This window comes from Pipistrellus kuhlii, unplaced genomic scaffold (assembly GCF_014108245.1).
Source record: "Pipistrellus kuhlii isolate mPipKuh1 unplaced genomic scaffold, mPipKuh1.p scaffold_m20_p_2, whole genome shotgun sequence".
NCBI lineage: Eukaryota > Metazoa > Chordata > Mammalia > Chiroptera > Vespertilionidae > Pipistrellus > Pipistrellus kuhlii.
Window position 1 is genome coordinate 319,784 of NW_023425515.1, and position 21,720 is coordinate 341,503.

General features: G+C 44.9%; 1 protein-coding gene across 1 annotated transcript in view; it reads left to right on the plus strand.

Moving 5' to 3' along the window:
* MORC3 (MORC family CW-type zinc finger 3) overlaps positions 1-21,720 on the plus strand; it is a 46,209-nt gene that overhangs the window by 131 nt on the left and 24,358 nt on the right. Inside the window, exons 2-8 of the mRNA XM_036448577.2 lie at positions 12,738-12,810; positions 13,807-13,939; positions 14,829-15,043; positions 15,534-15,681; positions 17,310-17,457; positions 19,880-20,008; positions 20,213-20,332. Coding sequence (XP_036304470.1) covers positions 12,738-12,810; positions 13,807-13,939; positions 14,829-15,043; positions 15,534-15,681; positions 17,310-17,457; positions 19,880-20,008; positions 20,213-20,332 — 966 coding nt within the window. The remainder of the gene's footprint in view (positions 1-12,737; positions 12,811-13,806; positions 13,940-14,828; positions 15,044-15,533; positions 15,682-17,309; positions 17,458-19,879; positions 20,009-20,212; positions 20,333-21,720) is intronic.

The following is a 21,720-nucleotide window of genomic DNA, read 5'->3' on the forward strand; positions in this document are numbered from 1 at the left end:
GAGGGGGGGCCGCGGTGGGCGGTGGCGACTCGCCGGCCGGGCGGCGGGGCCGCGCCGGGGCCGGGGGCCGGCAGTGGCCTCGGCGCCGCGGCGGAGCGCTGGGCGGCGGGCAGGGCCGGGCGGCGCGTCCCGGGCCGCGGCCGCGGTCTCCGGTCGGTTTCTGTTTTGCGCCCGAGGCTCCGGGGCGGGCCCGGCCGCGGCCCCTCCTCCCGGCTCGGTCCGGCGGGCTGGCACCGGGGCCTGCGGCGGGGCCTCGGGGCCGGCTCCCCGCTCCCCGCCCGCCGGCGCCCCGGGCCCTGGGGCGGGAAGGGGCGAGGGCTGCGGCCCGGGCCTCCGGCGGCGGGATCCCCGCGGCTTCCCCGCAGCCCGGGCCCCCTCCTCCCGCACCTGCGGCCCCGGGCGGCCGTTCGGCTCCGGGCAAACCCTGCAGCGCGCCTGCACCCGGAGCCTCCGGTGGAGGAGCGGTCACGCCGTCCGAATTGAAATTCCCTCTGGCCGGGGGCGTGGCTCTCCCTGCGGCCCCGAGGAAAGCTGGCGGCGTTTGTCATGCAAACACGGACCTCCGCCTGCGCGGCGCTGGGCTCGGCCGGAGGGCCGCTGCGGCCCCTTCCCTCCGCGGTCCCCGCCGAGCCCGGAGGAGGGCGCCTCGCCCCCGCCCGCGAGCACTCGCCGGCCAGTGCCCCGCAGCACCTGGCACTGCCGATGGGAAGTGCATCTTTGCATTCCCTTCACCGCCGGCGAAATGGAAAGTTTTTCGTGTTTCACTCTTGGTTGTTTTTTTTGAAAAAGAATTATCCTTTCTGCTGGTTGCCCTATTTCCTTTTTGCTGCTGCTGCTGCTGCTGCTGCTGCTGCTTCTTCTTCTTCTTCTTCTTCTTCTTCTTCTTCTTCTTCTTCTGTTGCCCTGTTTCCTTTTTATTTCTTCTTCTTCTTTTTTTTTTTTTTTTTTTTTTTTTTTTTTTGGGTGTTTGTGTGTGTGTGTGTTCATCTGTTGACTCCAAAGCGTTCTTTGCAGGCTCTGAATAAAGGTCCTTTGGTTACATAACTGTTTTATTGTAGGAGATAGCATTTGCTAGTGTGGCCATAGAGGGAAACTTTACTCTTTCTTAGGATTGCCCTTGAACTTTATTTGGTAGTTGTTCATCCCCACACCAGGGCGAACCCGGGCAGACTCTAATGCTGCTTTCCAGTTAGCCTCAGGTACGGTAAAGTCTGATCGCATCTGGTTTAAAATCTGTGACTCAGACCCCGCCCTCTTAGAGGAGCCAAATCCAGGCCCAGAAACCTGGATGGGGAAAAGCTGGAGCTGGTTTTTCCCGTGTGTGCATTTGCATCCTCCCCTCTCCTTCCATCCCTCCCCTCTCCTCCCTCCCCTCCCTCCCCTCCCCTCCCTTCCTAGGTAGCTGTGTCTGCCCTTCAAGGCCTAGGTGAGGAAGAAAGCAGTCTTCAGAGGCCCCTGTTGTTGCCCCGCTGTCTGGGCGGAGCGCCTGTCCGCGTGCTAAGTCTTTGTTTTGTGGTGATATGGGCTGTTTGCAGCCTCATTGATGGAAGTCTCCCATCTGCAGCTTCTGGACCGTCTCCATCCGCCTTGTTGCTTTGGGACAGGAATTGGCAAACTCCAGCTCATGGGCCACATCCAGCCTGCCACCTGTTTTTGTATGGCCCGAGAGCTAAGAATGATTCTTAAATGGTTACAAAAAAAAAAAAAAAAAAAAAAAAGATTTCATAATACTGGTATATAGAAATTGTGTGAAACACGTTTTAGTTCCATTCATAAGTCACATTGGAATAGAGCCATCTTCATTCACTTCTGTATAGCTCTCAAGTGCTAGCATTAGGAGAGGGTCTAGGAATATGTTAAAACTCTGAGGCACAAAGGGTGGACCATAATGTATGCGGATCTTTAAAAAATCACTCAGTAATTTAGGAGATTCCGGAAAGGAATGGGGAGTGACAAGAACTTACTGAAACGTTTGCCTTTTGCTTCCATGTTACTAAGTAAAATGCTTATTCCATGTTGTTGTTTGCCAGAAATGCTGCTGTGCATTTAGCGACACTGACCCACACTTTTCGTCTCCTCCCATCCTCCCAGGGCTCCTAGTCTCTCTTATTGGTTGAATTACCGTATGATTTATCACTCATTATTCACAAATGAATCAGCCACTTTCTTTGCTGTACAGCTTTTTGTTTTCCCTGAAGTTAATTGATTTGTATTTTGTTTGCTTGTTTGCTCTGTATTAATTGATCGATCACTTTTTTATTCAAACTTTCAGAGAACTGGGAAATGTCATCTAGGTGTGTTCCAGACACCCCAAAATTTTGTCTATTTTATTGGTTCAGCTGTGATTTGGGGACTTCCCTATGCTATTCTTCTAGACTTTTCCTTCCCCTTTTTGTTGCGACTCCATCCTACATATTCCTCTTTTGGGGTTTTCTCCCTTGGTAAGCACAGTACCTTACTGACGGAGCGCAAGGGGCTCTGGAACCACCTGCCTGGGTCCAAATCCTGACCCACAAGTGGATATGTACCCTGGGCCAGTTAACCTGTTTGTGCTTGAGTTTCCAGTCTGAAGAATGGAAATAATCTTACTCACCTCGGAGTGTCATTTTATTTTATTTTATTTTTTTAAAATATATTTTTATTGATTTTACACAGAGAGGAATTGAGAGGGACAGAGTTAGAAACGTCGAGGAGAGAGAAACATCGACCAGCTGCCTCTTGCACACCCCCCACTGGGGATGTGCCCGCAACCAAGGTACATGCCCCTGACCGGAATCGAACCCGGGACCCTTCAGTCCGCAGGCCGACGCTCTATCCGCTGAGCCAAACCGGTCCCGGCTCGGAGTGTCATTTTAAAAATGAGGGGAGCTGCCAGGCCCATGTGGCTCAGTGGTTGCATGTTGTCCCCCAGACCAAGAGATCCCAGGTTCAGTTCTCAGATGGGGCATATGCCTGGGTTTCGGCTCAATCCCCAGCAGGGCACATGCAGGAGGCAGCTGCTTCATGTTAATGCAGCATGATTCTATCTCTGCCTCTCCCTCTTAAAAAAAAATAAGTAAATGTATATAAAGGACATTGCATGCTGTACTCAGACAATACTGCTTTTTGAAATTTTAATATATATTTTTTATTGATTTCAGAGAAGAAGGGAGAGGGAGAGAGAGAGAAACCTCAATGATGAAAGAGAATCATTGATTGGCTGCCTCCTGCTCACCCCACACTGGTGATCGAGCCTGCAACCTGGGCATGTGCCCTGACCGGGAATTGGATCTTAACCTCCTGGTTTGTAGGTTGATGTTCAACCGCTGAGCCACGCTGGCCAGGCGGCAGTATTGCTATTTTGTTACTGGTAGTGGTGGAGCCTACCCATCCTTCCAAAAAGAGCAGAGTACCTGGGAGGAAAAGCATTTTTTTGAGGTTAAAAAAAACGACTTTATGGTTGAGGATTTTACAGAAGCCTTCCTTTATTCCTTTCATTGCTCCCCTCCACCGTGTTCCTGCCCTGCCCCAGGCCTTTACCACCCTATTGACTGTGTCCATAGGTAATGCCAACCCTCCTAAGTAATAAAAGCCTAATATGTAATCATTCTACCGGGAGTTCGGCCGCTCGCTATGACGTGCTCTGATCACCATGGGGGCGGTGGGACAGTGGAGCAGGTGAGCGGGTGGCGCCAGGCCAAGGTAGGTGTAAGTGGGGGCCCTGTCGCCTGGCATATGCCTACCACTGACGGCCGTGGTGGAGGGGGTTGGGGCCTGGCCCCAACCGATTGCCCCACAGATGGTGACCAGCAGCAGCAGCAGCAGCAGAGTTGGGGCTGCCTCCTGGCTTCCAGGTGCTGAGGGAGCCCGGGGAGGGGCGGGGGGAGGAGATCAGCGCAGGCAGCCCTGATCTATTGATCTATCGCCCTGCATGTGGGTTGGTGGAGCAATGAGAGGTGGTGTCAGGCCAAGGGTGCCACATGGGGCTGCGGGGCTGGGGGCGCCAGCTGGGGCCTAATCCCCACAGGCCAGCTCCAGGGACCCCACCCATGCACAAATTATGCACTGGGCCTCAGGTATGCATGTAAGTTCTTTGGTTAATCTCTCCCCTCCCGCCTGTCTTCTGAGATTCATCAACGTGTTCCATGTTTCCATGCCTCTGATTCTATTTTATTCATCAGTTTATTTTTTCATGAGATTTTTCCATTTATTTTTAGATTCAATTGTTGATACATATTCATATTCTTCTTTCTTGAATTTCTTTCTCCTCCACCTCTTCTTCTAATACCCTTTAACATTCTATGTAATTCTGATTTGGCGGTAATGAACTCCTTTAGCTTTTTCTTGTCTGTGAAGCTCTTTATCTGACCTACAATTCTAATTGAGAGTTTTCTGGGTAGAGTAATCTTGGTTGTAGGTTCTTGCTATTCATCACTTTGAGTATTTCTTGCCACTCCCTTCTGGCCTGCATAGTTTCTGTTGAAAAATCAGCTGATGGGTGCTCCCTTGTAGATAACTGTTTTTCTCTTGCTCTTTTTAAGATGTTGTCTTTAGTCCTTGGCATTTTAATTTTGATGTTTCTTGGTGTGGTCCTTTTTGGGTTCCTCTTGTTTGGGACTCTGCGGTTCCTGTACTTGTAAGTCTATTTCTTTCACCAGATAAGGGAAGTTTTCTCACATTCTTTTTAAAAAAAAAATACATATTTTATTGATTTTTTACAGAGAGGGAGAGCAATAGAGAGTTAGAAACATCAATCAGCTGCCTCCTGCACACCTCCCACTGGGGATGTGCCCACAACCAAGGTACATGCTCTTGACTGGAATCGAACCTGGGACACTTCAGTCAGCAGGCCGATTCTCTATCCACTGAGCTAAACCAGTCAGGACTATCATTATTTTTTAAAAATTTTTAATTAGTTATCTATTTATTTTTTATTGATTTTGAACAGAGAGGAAGGGAGAAAGATAGAGAGTTAGAAACATCGATGAGAGTCATCGATCAGCTGCCTCTTGCACACCCCCCACTGGGGATATGCCCGCAAACAAGGTACATGCCCTTGACTGGAATCGAACCCGGGACCCTTCAGTCCCCAAGCCGACGCTCTATCCATTGAGCCAAACTGGTTTCGGCCATTATTTCTTTAAATAAGTTTTGAATATCTTTCTCTCTTCTTCTGGCATTCCCATAATATGAATGTTGTTACACTTGAAGTTGTCCCAGAGGCTTCTTATACTATCTTCCAATTTTGGATTCTTTTTTATGCTCTTCTGATAGGGTATTTTTTGCTTTCTTATATTCATTGGTTTGATTCTTGAAATCTTTTACTGTTGGTTTTCTGTAAATTATTATTTTAGTTAGTGATTGCTTAGTTACTGACTAGTCCTTTTTTATGTCTTTGACATTCTCACTAAGATCTTTGAAAGTCTTCCTAAGTTCCTTGTTGCTCTCATTAAGTCCTTTGAAGCTTTCATTAAGATCCTTGTGTAACCTTCGTGCCATTGTTTTAACTCTATCCAGTAGTTTGCTTGTTTCCATTTCTTTCATTTGTGACGTTTCTTTGCACATTTTGGCTGCTTCCCTATGTTTGTTTCTACGTATTAAGAAGAGCTGCTGTGTCTCCTTGAGTTGGTAGAGTGGCCTTGTGTAGTAGGTGTCCTGTAGGGCCCAGTGGCTCAGCCTTCCAGTCACTTGAGCTGGGCACTCAAGGTGCGCCCTGTGTGGGCTGTGTGCACAGTCCTGTCGTTGAGCCTTGATTGCTGTTGGTATCACTTGAAGGAATTGACCTCCGGGCCAATTGGCTGTGGGGAACAGCTGGGACTACAGTGGAAGAGCAGCTCTGCAGCAGACACCCCTGTGGAGCAGCAGGCCTTGCTTCAGTAGGGCTCTGGTGCTCACTGAGTCTGCCCCTTGAGTGTGTCCCTTGTGGATGTGTAGAGTTGTACTCTGCTGTGGCCTGAAACTATCCATTGGGTTCTGGCTCTGGGGCCTCCAGGGAGGTGCAAAGTCAGCCATTGCTTGGGGCCACCCAATAGGAGCTACAGAGAGGTCTGCAGAGGCTGCTACTTGTATTGGGCTTGTAAGTGCCCAGGCAAGGCAGGCTGGTGCTAGTGCTGGGTCTTGGGTCTATTATTGATAGGTTGGGGCATGATGCTTGTTTGAGAGATTTTAGCAAAGTCTGAAGCCTGAGCCAGGACAGGCCTTTTAAAGGGAAAAACTGCTGTAGTCACCTTGGGTGGGGCAGCATATTGGATGGGGCGGGGTCTCGGGATCACTAGAGCAGAGTGAATAGTGTGATCCAGACTAATGGGGACTCAGGTATGCCTGCCAGTCAGCTCTGCAAAGGGGGAGGTCTCAGCATAGGAACAATCACTCTTGTCTGTAAGAAAGTTGCCCCTGAGTTCTTACCCTGATGCTAGACAATCCAGTTCCTCCCTGAATGTCCCTGATTCCTTTCAAGCCACTGCCCCAGTGCTAGAGCCCAGAGGTAGCGAGTTTGTGTAAGTTCGTGTATCAGCCTTTAAGAGGAACACCTGGTATCCAGCAGCTCCTGGCCTCAGTCACAATCCGCGCTAGTTTTTACAGTATGAAGTTATGGGGACTTTTTCCCCATCTCTGGAACCCTGGACTGGGGGGCTAGTGTGGGGCTTGGTCCTCATGTGCCTCATGGGCAGGGGAAAGGGGTACTCTGCCGCAGAAATATCCCTCCCGATTAAAAAAATGGCGCACATGGTGTCAGGCCTGCCATTTTCATGCCTTCGCCCTTCCTACCTGTTGCGATGTACTTTCTTCAGTAGTTGTGAGATTTCTATTTAGCCAACTTTCAGGTGGTTCTGAATGCTGGTTGTTGTGTATTTTGGTTGTACTTTTGATGTGGTTGTGGGAGACAGCGTGTACCAGCATTTACCTAAGCTGCCATCAAGAAAACATTTCTAATGCATGGTGATGATTAGCCCTCTGCTTATATTTCTGAGTGAGATTTAACACAAGGGGACTGAAAAATGTTCGCACCTGAGTAGAGCTGGCCCTTTGGTGGGCTTCAGTGTTGTGTGAGCAGGTAGGAAGGAGACAACGTTTTTGTTGGGGGCACTATGTCAGTGTCTGTCTATAGACACTAAAGACTGGGAATGTTAGACTAGAAATAAGTATGTTTAAAGTAGAAAAAAAATTTACAGTAATTTTTGAAAAGTGAGAACAAAAACATGTTATCCAGAAAGCACTGTAAAAGAAGCGAGCAGAACTTTTAGAAGTCGTTCTGTCCTAGAGAGGACCTTACAGTTAGTCTCCTGCTCCTGCCGGCCCACCTTCCTGGAAGCTAAGCAGGGGAAGGAGACAGAAGCACCACATGTTCATCTTGCTAGCTTGGTGTTTGTTGTGGTAAAACACACAACAAGATTTGCTGTCCTAACCGTTTTCAAGTGGACAGCTCAGTAGGGTTAAGCACATTCACATTATTGTGCAGCCAGTCTCCAAATTCTCTTCATCTTATAAAAATCAACCTCCTTTACTCGCTTCAAAATGACTCACTGTTCCCCTTTCCCTCCGCCCCTCACACCACCATTCTGCTTGCTGTGAGTTTGACTATGTTAGGAACTTCATATAAGTGGACTCATAAGCATTTGACTTTTTGTGATTGTCTTATTTTATTGAACCTAGCTATTGTGAATAGTGCTGCTATGAACATGGGTGTAATATCTTTTTAAGACTCTGCTTTCAGTACTTTTCAATATTTTCTTAAAAATCAATGGCTGGCTTATATGGTGATCCTATGTTCAATTTTTTTGAGGACCTTCCATAGTGGCTGCACCATTTAATGTTCCCTCAAAGCGTGCACAGGTGTGCGTTTCTCCACATCCCCACACTTCTTGTTTTCTGGTTGTGTTTGTTAAGAGTATTTAGTTTTTGTTTGCATTTCCGTAATGGTTAGTGTGCTGTGAGCATCTTTTCACAGGTGCTTAGTGGCCATTTGTATCCCATCTTTGGAGAAATAGCCATCCAAGGCCTTTCTTTGTTTTTTAAATTAGTTTTGTTGTTGAGAAGTAGTTATTTATATTTTCTGGATTTTAATCAGACAGTCCAGATGCTTTATCCCATTCTTTAGGTTGCTTTTTCACTGTTGATTTTGTCCTTTGATATACCTGAAGCAGAATTTTTGGAGTGGAACCCGATTCTTTGTCCGCCAGAGTCCCAGAATGAATCCCCGGACAGAGAGTAGTATAAGAAAGGTGGAGATTGATTGAAGAACAAGTACAGACTCCCACGTGGGGAGCGGCAAAGAGTCCCACAGAATGGACTCCCACATGGGGAAGGGGTCCCACCAACTTCCTGTTTCCATGGTCTTTACAGGCTGTAGTTCCTGTGTCCTGATAGCCCCTCTGATTGGCCACTATCCTTTTTGATTTGGTCACTATAGCAACTCCTGAACTCAAAGGTCAACCATGTGGGTCACGTGATGCCCTCCTCCCTCACTGTTCTTTTGTTTCTGGGCTTTCTTCTTTATTTGTAAATATGGACCTTTTGGGCTACTTCCAGCTCCCTTGTCTTAGGGCACATGTGTCAAACACAAGGCCCGCGGGCCAAATCCGTCCCGCCAGGCCTTGCAATGTGGCCCGCACCGCGCTGTCAGCACTGCACTCCACTGCGTTTCCATCACAATGACAGTTTATGACTGTTCAGTAAACCATTCGGCCCGCGATTTAGGCTGGATTTTAGATTTTTGGCCCCTTCTCTGATTGAGTTCGACACCCCTATCTTAGGGAAATGTAACTGTTGCTGCTCCCTGCACCTGGCTTGTTGGTCTTATGGGATGTACCTGTCTTATGGGATGGACCTGTCTTATGGGATGGACCTGTCTTATGGCGATGGACCTGTCCTATGGCGATGGACCTGATCTAAAGGGCTATCTGTTTTGTAGGGTGATGTCTTTTCTCTAGTATTTAGAGGGGGGAGGGTCATGTTTTCTCCTGGTGGGTTGAAGTGTTATTTTAGATGTGCCAAATATTCCCAAATAACGACCCGGGGATCTGTGCTGTCTGGCTGGGGCGATGTCTGCACAGTAATCTGCAGGTTATGTAAGCCAGGCTGCTCTGCAACCCAGGCACGCAGGCGAAGGCTGCTCTGCTGCAGATCTTCATGGTATGTTTTTCTCTTTAAGACCTGGAGTCCAGACCAGGACAGACAGACTTTGCATTAGGCAGATTCTCTCCTTCCTGTCTCTTCATCAAGGGGGTGGGAGGATCAGCGTGTGCTGCTTTTCTGCCAGATCAGTCACAGGGTCGCCATTAAAACGGAAACCCTGTGTTCCTTGTAAGCACCCCATCTAACCTGCAGTGCATCCCATTTTCAAATCTTAGTTTTGTTCTTAATCTCATCTTCTCTACTTGAGGTCCTTAAGGATTTTCCTTATTTTTATGAGTGAGTTGTGCCTTTAAAGGGATATATTTAAAGAAAAATTGATTCCAGCCGAAACCGATTTGGCTCAGTGGATAGAGCGTCGCCTTGGGGACTGAAGGGTCCTGGGTTCGATTCGGTTAAGGGCATGTACCTTGGTTGTGGGCATATCCCCAGTGGGGGGTGTGCAAGAGGCAGCTGATCGATGACTCTCTCTCATCGATGTTTCTAACTCTCTGTCTCTCTCCCTTCCTCTCCGTACAAAATCAATAAAATATATATTTAAAAAAAAATTGATTCCAGAGAAGAAGGGAGAGAGAATCATGGATTGGTTGCCTCCTGCACATTTCCTATTGGGGATCGAGCCCGCAACTTGGGCGGCTGCTCTGACCAGGAATCGATCCTGAGAACCTTCAGTCCAAGGGCTGGCGCTCCATCCACTGAGCCAAACCATTCAGGGCTAGAGCAATTCATTTTTAAAACACTTGTAATGCTTATGTTCCAGATATCCTAAGCATTCACAAATACTAAGTTATTTAATTCTTCTTAACAGTCTTGTAAGTGGATACCATTAACCTCATTTTTACAGCTTGAAGCACAGAGGTTAATTTTACTGCCCAGGATCATACACTTAATACATTCCTCATCATGGTCTGCTTTGTGTGTGTGTGTGTGTGTGTGTGTGTGTGTGTGTGTTACACTGCTGTTTCGGCTGTTCAAGTGGTATTCTTTCCAGTTAGTATAAAAAATAGTTGAGCCAAAACCGGTTTGGCTCAGTGGATAGAGCGTTGGCCTGCGGACTGGGAGGCTCCGGATTCGATTCCGGTCAAGAGCATGTACCTTGGTTGTGGACGCATCCCCAGTGGGGGTGGTGCAGGAGGCAGCTGGTTGATATTTCTAACTCTATCCTTCTCTCTTCCTCTCAGTAAAAAAATCAATAAAATATTTAAAAAATAGTTGAAAATTGCTATGATTCAATAACCAAAAGGCTACTGTTTAGCATTCCTTGTTTCTCACTGATTCCTTCTTTGCTCTCCTGGGACTCTTCCTCAGTAACAATTGATATTGTGTCACTTTGGAGCCTGTGTATATGATGAAGTCATTAAATAAAATTTGACACTCCCACCACCACACTATGCCTTACATCGAAAATCAAAGTATTCACCATGGGCCCAACTTGCTAACTCCCGATTTCACACCTGACAGAAATGCATGAAATAGAGGCAAACCCTAAGGGTTCATGGTGGTTGGTTAATCACACTGTTCTTTGGAAGCTAAAGGGTTTTTTTTTTTTTTTTTTTAATATATCTTATTGATTTTGTACAGAGAGGAAGGGAGAGAGAGAGTTAGAAACATCGATGAGAGAGAGTCATCAATCAGCTGCCTTTTGCACACCCCACACTGGGGATATGCCCGCAAACAAGGTACATGCCCTTGACTGGAATGGAACCCGGGACCCTTCAGTCCCCAAGCCGACGCTGTATCCATTGAGCCAAACGGATCTCGGCTGGAAGCTAAAGGTTTTATACCCTAAGGTAGGGGTGTCGAACTCAATCAGAGAAGGGGCCAAAATCTAAAATCCAGCCTAAATCGCGGCCGAATGGTTTACTGAACAGTCATAAACTGTCATTGTGATGGAAACGCAGTGGAGTGCAGTGATGACAGCGGGGTGCGGGCCACATTGCAAGGCCTGGCGGGATGGATTTGGCCCTCGGGCCTTGTGTTTGACACATGTGCCCTAAGGCCATGCCCCATGGTAAGATTTAGAAAGGTGGAGCAATATGCCATTTAAAATATAAATTGTAGAATGGTAGTTGAGCAAGGAGCGGGACCGTGAGTGCTGGCGCATCCGCAGGTAGGTTGGTGGGAGAAGACGGAATTCTGGACATTGGTTTTCATGAAGGGCTGGCTCTGTGACGTGTGCTTTGGGAAGTCTGATTGCTTATGTCCCTCATGGCATGGATGCATGCTGCAGCAGGTCCAAAGTACGCAGCCTCCAGCCGGGACTCCATCTCACAGTGTACTTCAACCCAATGCCGAACAAGTTCTTGGCGATTATCCAAAACCTAGTGTGGACAGAGGGGCGGACCTCTGACACCTGTAGCCCGTTTGATTTATAATGAAATCACATTTCCAGGCTCTTCCTAGGAAACACTTGCGGTGCCTCTCTTTTCCCCTTAAATAGGATGGAATCTGTTCGCAGTGAATGCTAACGTCCTCGTCGCATGAAAAGTCTCTGCATGTTGAAGTATTCAAGCCCCAGCCTTTTAAAGCCATTTGTGCATGTTTGTACGTTGGATATTTACATTACTCAGCAATGTAGAGATCCCTGTTCGTGAGGTTGATCGGCACATTCTCTCACACTTTATTAATGTGAATTAAATCAAACATAAAATCCTTGGCAGTGAAGGTTTGTTGCATTTGAACATTGTTTGAAGGGTTTATAGATGTAACTACTGCTGTAAGTACATCCACGATGACCTTTCAGGAGAGCACCAGAAAAGCCTGTGGGTTAAAGACAAAGCTAGGTTTGTTAGGCCTCAGGGCCCTCAGTGGAAGACACCCTGGCACGGCCTTAGGGTGCCGCAGCAGAGATGAGGAAACCTGGGTGGGTCATTTTGAGGAGAGTCTTGCAAGGTTGGTGGATTGGGCAATTTTTGATGTTATGGCTTTGGGTTGGTGGATCTTAGGAGGCAAGGGTTTTGAAGGAAGTCTTGATGAGTAAACTCGATGATTAACAGTCTTATCTCCCAGGAATCTTATCTTCTAGGTATTACTTCCCAGGTATATCCTGAAAGAAGCAGCCATTACTTTTACTGGGTCTGGGTCTCAATGTTTAATGAAAGGACAGAAAATTACATTGATAAACAAATAAAAAATCCCCCTGGCTGAAAGCTTTTCTGAAAGGAAGGGTTTATTGAGCCAAAAGCCAGGCAGGAAAGGACCCGCACAGGCCAGGCGGAGAAGCGGACATGGGCTCGGCCAGGCGGTGACGGGCAGTGCTTTGGGAAAGACGGTGAGGTTGTTTTGAAGGCGTTCGCACCGGCTATAGGCAGGCTGGGGTGGGGAAGGTGAAGCGGGCCGGCCGTCCTGGGCGGTGCCAGCCTGTAAGGAAGGAGCTGGCACTGTGGGTGGCTGTGGGGAGCCGTATGAAAGCCCGTGCGCTGGCAGGATGCTGCAGAAGGTGATACCACTCCAGCGCCCAGGCAGGAGTGCGAGCCGTCTGCTGGGAGAGGGTCCACAGCCTGGACTGGTTCCTTCCACTCTCGCTCACTGTATTTTATTTAGAACCTCAGAATTTTTCTCTCGGTTTCTGTTCCTAAAAGTGAGACCTGCATTAATTTACATGAATCATGGTTTTTTTTTTCCAGCTTTGCCCAAAGTTTTTACATACCAATTCTACCAGTCACACTTGGCCATTCAGTGCAGTTGCTGAATTAATAGGTATGTAAAACTGACATTTCATATGTAACCTATTGCTCGCAATTGAAGTTTAAAAAAAAATTCATTGAAAAATATTATATAAATGTGGTTTATTAAAAAAATGTATCTTGAATGAGAACATTATGGGTAAAAGTTACCTAGCATGACAGTTATTCATATGGATGTCAGATTAGTCAAATTGATCACTGTTCAACTTTACTACTGTACTACTTCAAAGTATTTTAATTGACTGAATTCATAAAGTTTTTATGTTGGAAATATTTTTATTCTGTTTATAAAAGAACTAGATCTTTAAGAAATTAGTAGTATGTTTTTAATAGTTGGGAATGATATTTTTCCCAATGATTTTTAGAGACAGTGGAATGGATGGGGAGCGACAGAGAAACTTCAGTGCGAGAGGAGGATCATTTGAGATACGTGCCCTTGTCTGGAATTTAACCTGAAATGTTCAGTCATAGGCTGATGCTCTAACTTGAGCAAAACCAGCGAGGGCTGGTATCAGTTTTTTAGCACAAGGAACACCGTTTGGGGCCTGTGATTTTCTCTATTGAAAAGACACATTTGAAGAACTCTGTAGAAGGTAAACCTTCATCTGGGTTTGCAACTTAGCGGAAACTGTGTCTCTTCTACATCAGCTTGAGTGCTAGCTGCCACCAGCGCTCAGCTTCCCGGTGATAGAGAGCCAGCTGGTCTGTGGGCAGACCTTAACTTGCTTATCTCTGTGGACAGCGAGGCCTGCTTTTGTACTTGCCCAGTGTCAGGAGGACCAGGACTCGCTCTGTATGGAGGGCTTCGGAAAGAGTTAATTCTGTCATAGTCAGTGAGCAATATATAGCAGGGTAAATGCTGTAGTTTTATGTTTTTAAATCTGAGGTTAACATTTCAACTTTTTAAATGTTCTTAAAATATGTTATTCTGTTGCTCGTTAAAAGATTGTCCAGAACTAGTTGTGTTTTTAAAAAATGCAAACAGAATTTCCCAAATTTTGTTTTTCAGATAATGCATACGATCCTGATGTGAATGCTAAACAGATCTGGATTGACAAAACAGTGATAGATAAGCACATATGCTTGACCTTCACTGATAATGGCAATGGAATGACTTCAGATAAATTACATAAGATGCTAAGGTATGTGAAAGTGTCACATTTCTTAAAACCATTGCTTTTACCTAGTTCAAGGGTTTCATGTGTTGTATTCTTGCCCATAGTTTTTGTTTGTTAAAAACTGGCAGTGTGCTCTGTTCTCTAAGTTTTACTTCATTTCTACTATTAGGTTATTAGTCAATCCTTACCATTCTTCTCATCATTCCCCCCATGTCTTACCCAATCTAGAATTCCACCATTTATAGAGCTATAGCACATTGTTATCAGTTCATTTATTCTTTAGTGTAAATTAGTTTTAACCAGTATTTCCAACGAAACATACCACTTTGTGAGGTAATTTTAAAGCGATTCTTCAGAGGATGAGGAAGCAGCAGAAAAGAGTCATAAGGCCTTGGGCTCTAGGGTCACAGTCTAGGATGTCAGTATGAAGCCAGATGTGCCTGAAATGGAAACGAAAATACTTACCACAGGTACAGGGAGGGGGAGAATTTGGTAGTAGAGGTCTTTCACTGTTCCTCAAATACTCCTTATGCTGCCAGAAAGCCAAGGCCGCCCCGTTGGTAAACATACTAGGAAGGCTTGCTGAGAACAGGAGATCCTCCACGCTGACAGGAGAGATTTAGGGGGTGCAATTTCAAGGGCCCAGGCACTCACATTATAGCCGGCCATTCAGCCCCACGCTCCTGTTTTGGTGGGTGTGGTCCTTACACACCCCTATGATGTAGACTTAGTCTCCTTCATTTCAGAGGCAGGGAGACATTCCAAGGCGGCTTAGCAGTTACTTGCCCAAGATTGTAGATCTAGGGAGGATGACGCCAACATACAAAACTAGGCTCTTCACCTATTATAGTTTTTGAATTAAAAACATGAAGGTTATCCATACTTATTTTTTAAATCTGTCTTTTCTCTTTAGCTTTGGCTTCAGTGACAAAGTCACCGTGAACGGTCATGTCCCAGTGGGATTGTACGGGAATGGTTTCAAGTCCGGTTCCATGCGTTTGGGTAAAGATGCAATTGTTTTCACCAAAAATGGAGAAACCATGAGCGTGGGCCTCTTGTCTCAGACCTACTTGGAAGCCATACAAGCAGAACATGTTGTTGTCCCAATAGTGGCCTTCAACCAACACCATATCCTTTTGGTTTTGAAATGGAAACGATTTAGAAACTCTGAAGAAATAGTGTGAACCCTTCTGTCCTTTTGCCTTCCTCCAGATTCTTCCCTATTCCTGTCCCTGCCTCTGCCTCTGTCTGTGGCTAAGTGTTCCTCTGTTCTCTGCGGGAATGTTGCCATGGAAGTCCTTAACTGTTAGGCGGTTGCTTTTCAGGTTGAGCTTCTGTAGTCTTCCTCTTTGTTTCAGTCTTACTGTGCTCTGATGGGACTTGTGGTCCAGCTTGAAAATTTCACTAATTACCATGACAAATAAGATATCTTTAGGAAAATATCCTCTGTATAACCACATTTCAAACATTGGAACCATTAAATTAGGTGTAATGAACTTGCCCATACTTCACCCTGGGTATTCATTTGAAATAAGACTGCCATTTGAAGTTTGAGTTGGTTTTCATATTGCACTTGTGGAAAATATGTTTCGGTCTAAGTCTTTAACTTAGGATATACGCCAGATGATTAATTTAGCGGAATCAGAGGCAAGCCTGGCTGCGATTATGAAGCATTCTCTGTTTCGTACGGAGCAGAGTTTACTGGCAGAACTGGATGCTATTATGGGGAAGAAGGGGACGAGGATCATCATCTGGAACCTTAGAAGGTAAGTGTAGACACTGCGGGTTGGTAACCGTGGGGGCGGTCAAGTGCACGGGCAGGATTGATTGTTACCTTCATCCCCGGATGGTCAGACAGGAGAACTGCATTGAAAGGGGCTTGTTTTTTGGTGTAGTTCATGATTTCTTCCCAAGGGTGTTTTATTGAGGCCACTTTGGCTTCAATTTGGAATAGTTTCATATTAAAAATGAATTTCCTGGCCTTGAGGTTTAGTCTCCATAGCGCTCTTTTCTTACTGTTATTCCACCCCCTCCTCAGAACAAATAAATGAGACAATAGAAACCCACCTCTAACAGAGAAATCTGTCCGTTTAGTCCATTACTTAAAGCTAAGCATGACCTAGCATCTGGTGAGGAAAAATACTGGGGAGACTTCTGTTGCTGAAATTGCAGTTCTTTGTCCTTGTAATGGGAATAGGACCCATTGCAAATAAAAGTTTTAAAAGTTAGGATGAATGTGTAATATTGAGATACCTAATACATACTGAACCATAGGAATAAAGCACAAATAATGTAAACTAAAATTATGTTAAATTTTGTGCTTTTCTGACCTCCTGTATTCCCTTTTTCTTTTCTTCTTACTTTTGCTTCCCTGTACCTCCCCCCCGTTTTTCTTTCTTTTCAGTTTAAACTTTTTATTTTAAGATGATTGCAATTCATGCTCCCTTGTAAGAATAATGTCAGCCTGTGCATCACTGACCTCTTTCCCCCAGGGGGAACGTCTCCAAACCGCAGACACTGTCGCAGGCATTGTGCGGGTGTTTTATCCCTGCAGGGGCCTCAGGCTGCCCGTATGTCCTCAGCCCTTCTCTCCTGCATCCTGGGCGGCCTCTAACTTTCCATTTCAGGAATGGTGCATAAAAGGAATCACAGTGTGACGCTGGCTTCTTTCACTCAGCACCTGTCCCGGGAGGTCCGTGCAGGTTCTCGGGGCAACAGTAGTTGCTTCCTTTTCTTGCTGAGGAAAAGCCCGTGTGGGTGGAGCACAGGGTGTCTAACCAGGCGCCTGGGAAGGCCATCTGGGTAGTTGGCCATTACTCTAGACATTGTGGACAGGTTTTTGTGGGAATGTAGTCTGCCCTTTCTTTTTAAAAACATATATTTTATTAATTTTTTACAGAGAGGAAGGGAGAAGGGTAGAGAGTTAAGAACATCGATCAGCTGCTTCCTGTACACCCCCTACTGGGGATGTGTCCGCAACCAAGGTACATGCTCTTGACTGGAATTGAACCTGGGACCCTTTGTCCACAGGCTGACATTCTATTCACTGAGCCAAACTAGCTAGGGCTAGTCTGCATTTTCTACAGTGAATGACCAGTCGTGTGTTATTGATGGGTCTTAGGGAGTTGCTAGTTTAGTTTTTTAGGAAACTGCCAGAATGTTTTTCAAAGTAGCTCTACCATTTGACCTTCCCACTAGCAATGTGTGCGAATAAAGGTGTTATTTATTTTTTCATTTTCTTAGATTCCTTTTCTTTCATTTTATTTTTACCCCTCCCCACCACCACCACTATAGTACCTACCATGTATATAGGTGTTTTGTTAAGTAGTAGTATTTCTTTGCTTATCTTGTTATGAAGTTAAAATTTTGTTCCTTCAAAAAATTAATTTTACAGCTACAGAAATGCAACGGAGTTTGATTTTGAGAAGGATAAATATGATATCAGAATTCCAGAGGATTTAGATGAAACAACAGGGAAGAAAGGGTACAAGAAGCAAGAGAGGATGGACCAAATCGCCCCAGAAAGTGACTACTCCCTGAGGGTATGTACCAGGCCCCGGAGAAAAGCATCAGATAATGGAAGACATGTTGCCCACTAGTTACAAATGATACCATTGGTCTCTGATGCAGTGTCTCAGATATGTGCCAGAAGGAGCACACGGGTTTTATTTGCTTAGAAACAGTTTTTAATTGTGAAGTCATCAGGTCTAGCACTGTGTCATTCTCTCCCTATGTGGTTAAATGATTTAAATTGGAAATAATGGGATAAGAGTATCTTATTATGGCCATATTGATTACTCAATCAAAAATACCAAAGTCAGAGTTTCTTTTTTAGTTTAAAATACTCAAGAATATACACACATTGACATCCTAAAGCAATAAATTGTGTATAGACTAGAGATAACATACATTAATATAATTTTGTTATAAATACCTCTGAAAAACGACCTGAGAAATGTTTATGTTGTTGAGATTGAGGAAATTAATATCTCAATATAACAATCCTATATACCGTATTTTTCGGACCATAAGGCGCTCCGGACCATAAGACGCACCAGTTTTTAGAGAAGGGAAATGAAGAAAAAAAGATTCTGAAACAAATAGTGTCCTAAAATATTTTATGAGCATTAAAACCCAACATCACAGTCATAAACACATGTAATCAACCCTGTAAAGTAAGCAGCAGCATTTAGAACCATTTTAGAGCCGGGTAAGCACACAGAGACCACACAGAGCCGGGCAAGGAAAAAAACTTTTTTTTTAAAGTATATGTGTAGGCTATATTTGGACCATAAGACGCAGGGACTTTTCCCCCCCACTTCTGGGGGGAAAAAAGTGCGTCTTATGGTCCGAAAAATACGGTAATAAAAGCATGATATTCGTGCACGGGTAGGGTCCCTAGGCGTGGACGGCGATCAGGGCTGATCTGTGGGGCGATCAGGGTTGGGGGGTAGACCTGCTGGCACCCACCTTGGCTGTCCTGTGGACTGAGGCTGGCTCCTGCGTTGAGCATCTGCCCCCTGGTGGTCAGCGTGTGTCATAGCAACTGGCCCTTCTGCCGTTAGATCGATTTGCTTATATATAAGGATTAGGCTCTTAATATATAAGGATTTTTTCCTTTTCCAATTTCGAACTGCCCCTTTTATTATGTTTATTTTTGTCTAAATAAAACTTGTTTTTTTTTTAAAAAAAAACACATATTTTATTGATTTCTTACAGAGAGGAAGGCAGAGGGATAGAGAGCTAGAAACATCAACTAGAGAGAAACATTGACCAGCTGCCTCCTGCAAACCCCCTACTGGGGATGTGCCCGCAACCAAGGTACCTGGGAATTGAACCTGGGACCCTTCAGTCCGCAGACCAACGGTCTATCCACTGAGCCAAACCTGTTTCGTCAATAAAACTCGTTTTTAAAATTATAGCTATACTAGTGGCTCAGTGCACGAAATTTGTGCACATTGAAAGGGAATTAATTAGAGCAAGTATTTTAATATTGTTATTTGCCCTTTCTCTATAATAGAAATGTCAGAGATGAAAGAAAATTAGTAAAATGTATATGAAAGTCTCTGTCCTGTCAGAGTCTGGGGCACGCTATGGGACCTAGAGTGGTCCCCGCCCACCACCCACACGAACTTCAAAAACGCAGGAGACGTAGACCCAGCCAGCCACACCCCTATTGGGTGAGACCCAGACGTGGCTGGCCTCACCCTGAGGCCCTCTGAGCAGGGGTGCAGCCTCAGGTCCCCCAGCCTGGGGCGGGGAGCATGGCCTGAAGCTCCCAACCAAGCTCTCCAGGGCGGGGGTGCAGCCTGAGGTCCCTCGCCCTGGCTAGGCACCAGGCAGCCTCAGGTCTCTGCTGTTCCCTCCGATGTGACAGCATCCTGGCTAGTTTGCATATTCATCTATTACATAGATAGGTATGTACTTGACAGAAGAGTCAGAAAATGTATATGTATACATTTAAAAATATATTTTATTGATTTTTTACAGAGAGGAAGGGAGAGGGATAGAGAGCTAGAAACATCAATAAAAGAGAAACATCGATCAGCTGCCTCCTGCACACCTCCTACTGGGGATATGCCTGCAACCAAGGTACATGTCCTTGACCGGAATCGAACCCGGGATCTTTCAGTCCCAGGCCGACGATCTATCCACTGAGCCACACCAGTTAGGGCCACATGTATACATTTTTAAAAATTGAAATGAGATACCATACATGCTATTTTGTAACTTTTTCACTTAACATATCAACATAGGTCAATAGATTGTTTTCTGCAAAATTTTTACTGGCTGTAATATGCTGAATTTATTTTCAGTGAAAATATATATGGTGCATATTTTATTGGAGTTAATGGTCCTTTATGAAATAAGTCGGTAGCTTCTTTTTAAATGCATGTGTAAGTGGTGTTGAACAAAGCTATCGATAATTATTTAAAAAAAACAAACTGTTTCGTGTCTTTTCAGGCTTACTGCAGTATATTATATCTAAAGCCAAGAATGCAGATCATCTTACGTGGACAGAAAGTGAAGACACAACTAGTTTCGAAGAGTCTTGCTTACATTGAACACGATGTTTATCGACCAAAGTTTCTAGTATCCTTTTATTTTCTCTCTGATGTCGTCCGGAGCTGTCTTAGTTGTGTACTCCCCTACACCGTTCCTCCTCTTCTCCTCATACTGCTCTGGCCTCTCTAACTGCCCTTTCTTCTGTACCTTCACACTCAGTAACTGATGAAATAGAAAGGATGACTTGAAGAGAGGGGGGTGATGTGTTCAGAATTTTCCTTAACTTTTAAGACGAGAACAGTGAAAATTACTTTCGGATTCAACTGCAAAAATAAAGAACATTATGGGATAATGATGTATCATAAAAACAGACTCATCAAAGCTTATGAAAAAGTTGGATATCAGTTAAAGGTAAGCAGGCAATTCTGTCTTTCATATGTTAGGATAACTTGTTATTTGGGTCAGATGTGAAATTACATTCTTTCTGCCTAATGGCTTCTACATTTCGATGTTTTAATAGTGTTGGTGTGGCTTTTGAACTTAGAATCCTGGGATACTCGTTTCTGATTTGATCCTGAGTCATGTTATGAGGGGACAGAATGCTGTGTGTCTGTTTTACAGATGAGTTACCGGGCTCAGTAACATGCCCTAGGCCTCACCATGCAGACCTTTTGATGCATTTGGATCTGGATCCCTGCTCATTTCCTGCTGGAATGAAATTGGTTGCTTTCACTAGTGCTGACTCAATAGCCTGAAAAAACAGGATCTGGTAGGTGATTTACTTTTTTGGAGTTAGTTCCTAAATAAAATAGAGCCTTCCTCCTAAGCCATATCCATTGTAGAGTTCAGTTTCGGGTGATGGACATTGTCCCACGTCATTCTGTTTGTCCTTCACATGTGTTCACAGGAAGGTGCTTTGTTACTGTTGGTGTTTGTGTGTTAATTCAGTGAACAATTCTGAAAACCATCTTCTTAAAGCTCTTATGTCTAGGCATATTTTGTTTTCTAATTCTATGACTTCCATATTCAATTTATCTTATTTTTTTATATGAAATCTTTAATTAGATTATTATAGGTGTTCCTCTTTTTTTCATTTATCTTATTTCATTCTGAATTCTTCGTGAAATAATATGAGCTCTACATAGTATGATAGTATGGGTTTAACTTGAATGTTAGTCAACGGGTTGTGTCTTGATTACATATTTTCACGGCACAAGCTCAGAGTAGAGCATTTTTGCAAAAGTAAATGAATGTCGAGCTCTTTATATTCACAAGTTTCTGAATCTTACTGGTAATTGGAAATGCATTTTTGGTAATAGGCCTTAGTTATCAAGTGCTTTGGGATTCAAAAGAAGTAATTGTGTCTGCCACAGAATGTAAATTCTTTTTATCGTTTACCACTCATGAATTTGACTTAAGTAAGAGACATAGCCATTTCCCCACCCAGTTAAATTTGCGTAAGTGTAATTTCTGGTTATGCTTGGCCCTGCACAAAATAGTCTTCACAACCAACTTTTAATTAATTAATTAATTAATTAATTTATTACCAGATTTGCCTTCTATCTGACACCCCTAAGTAGGGGTGATTAAGTAGGGATGTCAGACAGTGGTGTGATTTCCTGTGCTGGATCTCAGCACAGAGAGCTGGTCAGACACGGAGCATCTGAGGAAGCTTCTTGGAGAAACGTGGTTGACATGAGTCTCAGTGACTCATGGGTGGAAGTCTGGCAGGGCCTTCTGGGCAGAGAACATGACCTTCAGAGGAAGGGAAATGAGGTTCTGAGATGCTGCCATCACTA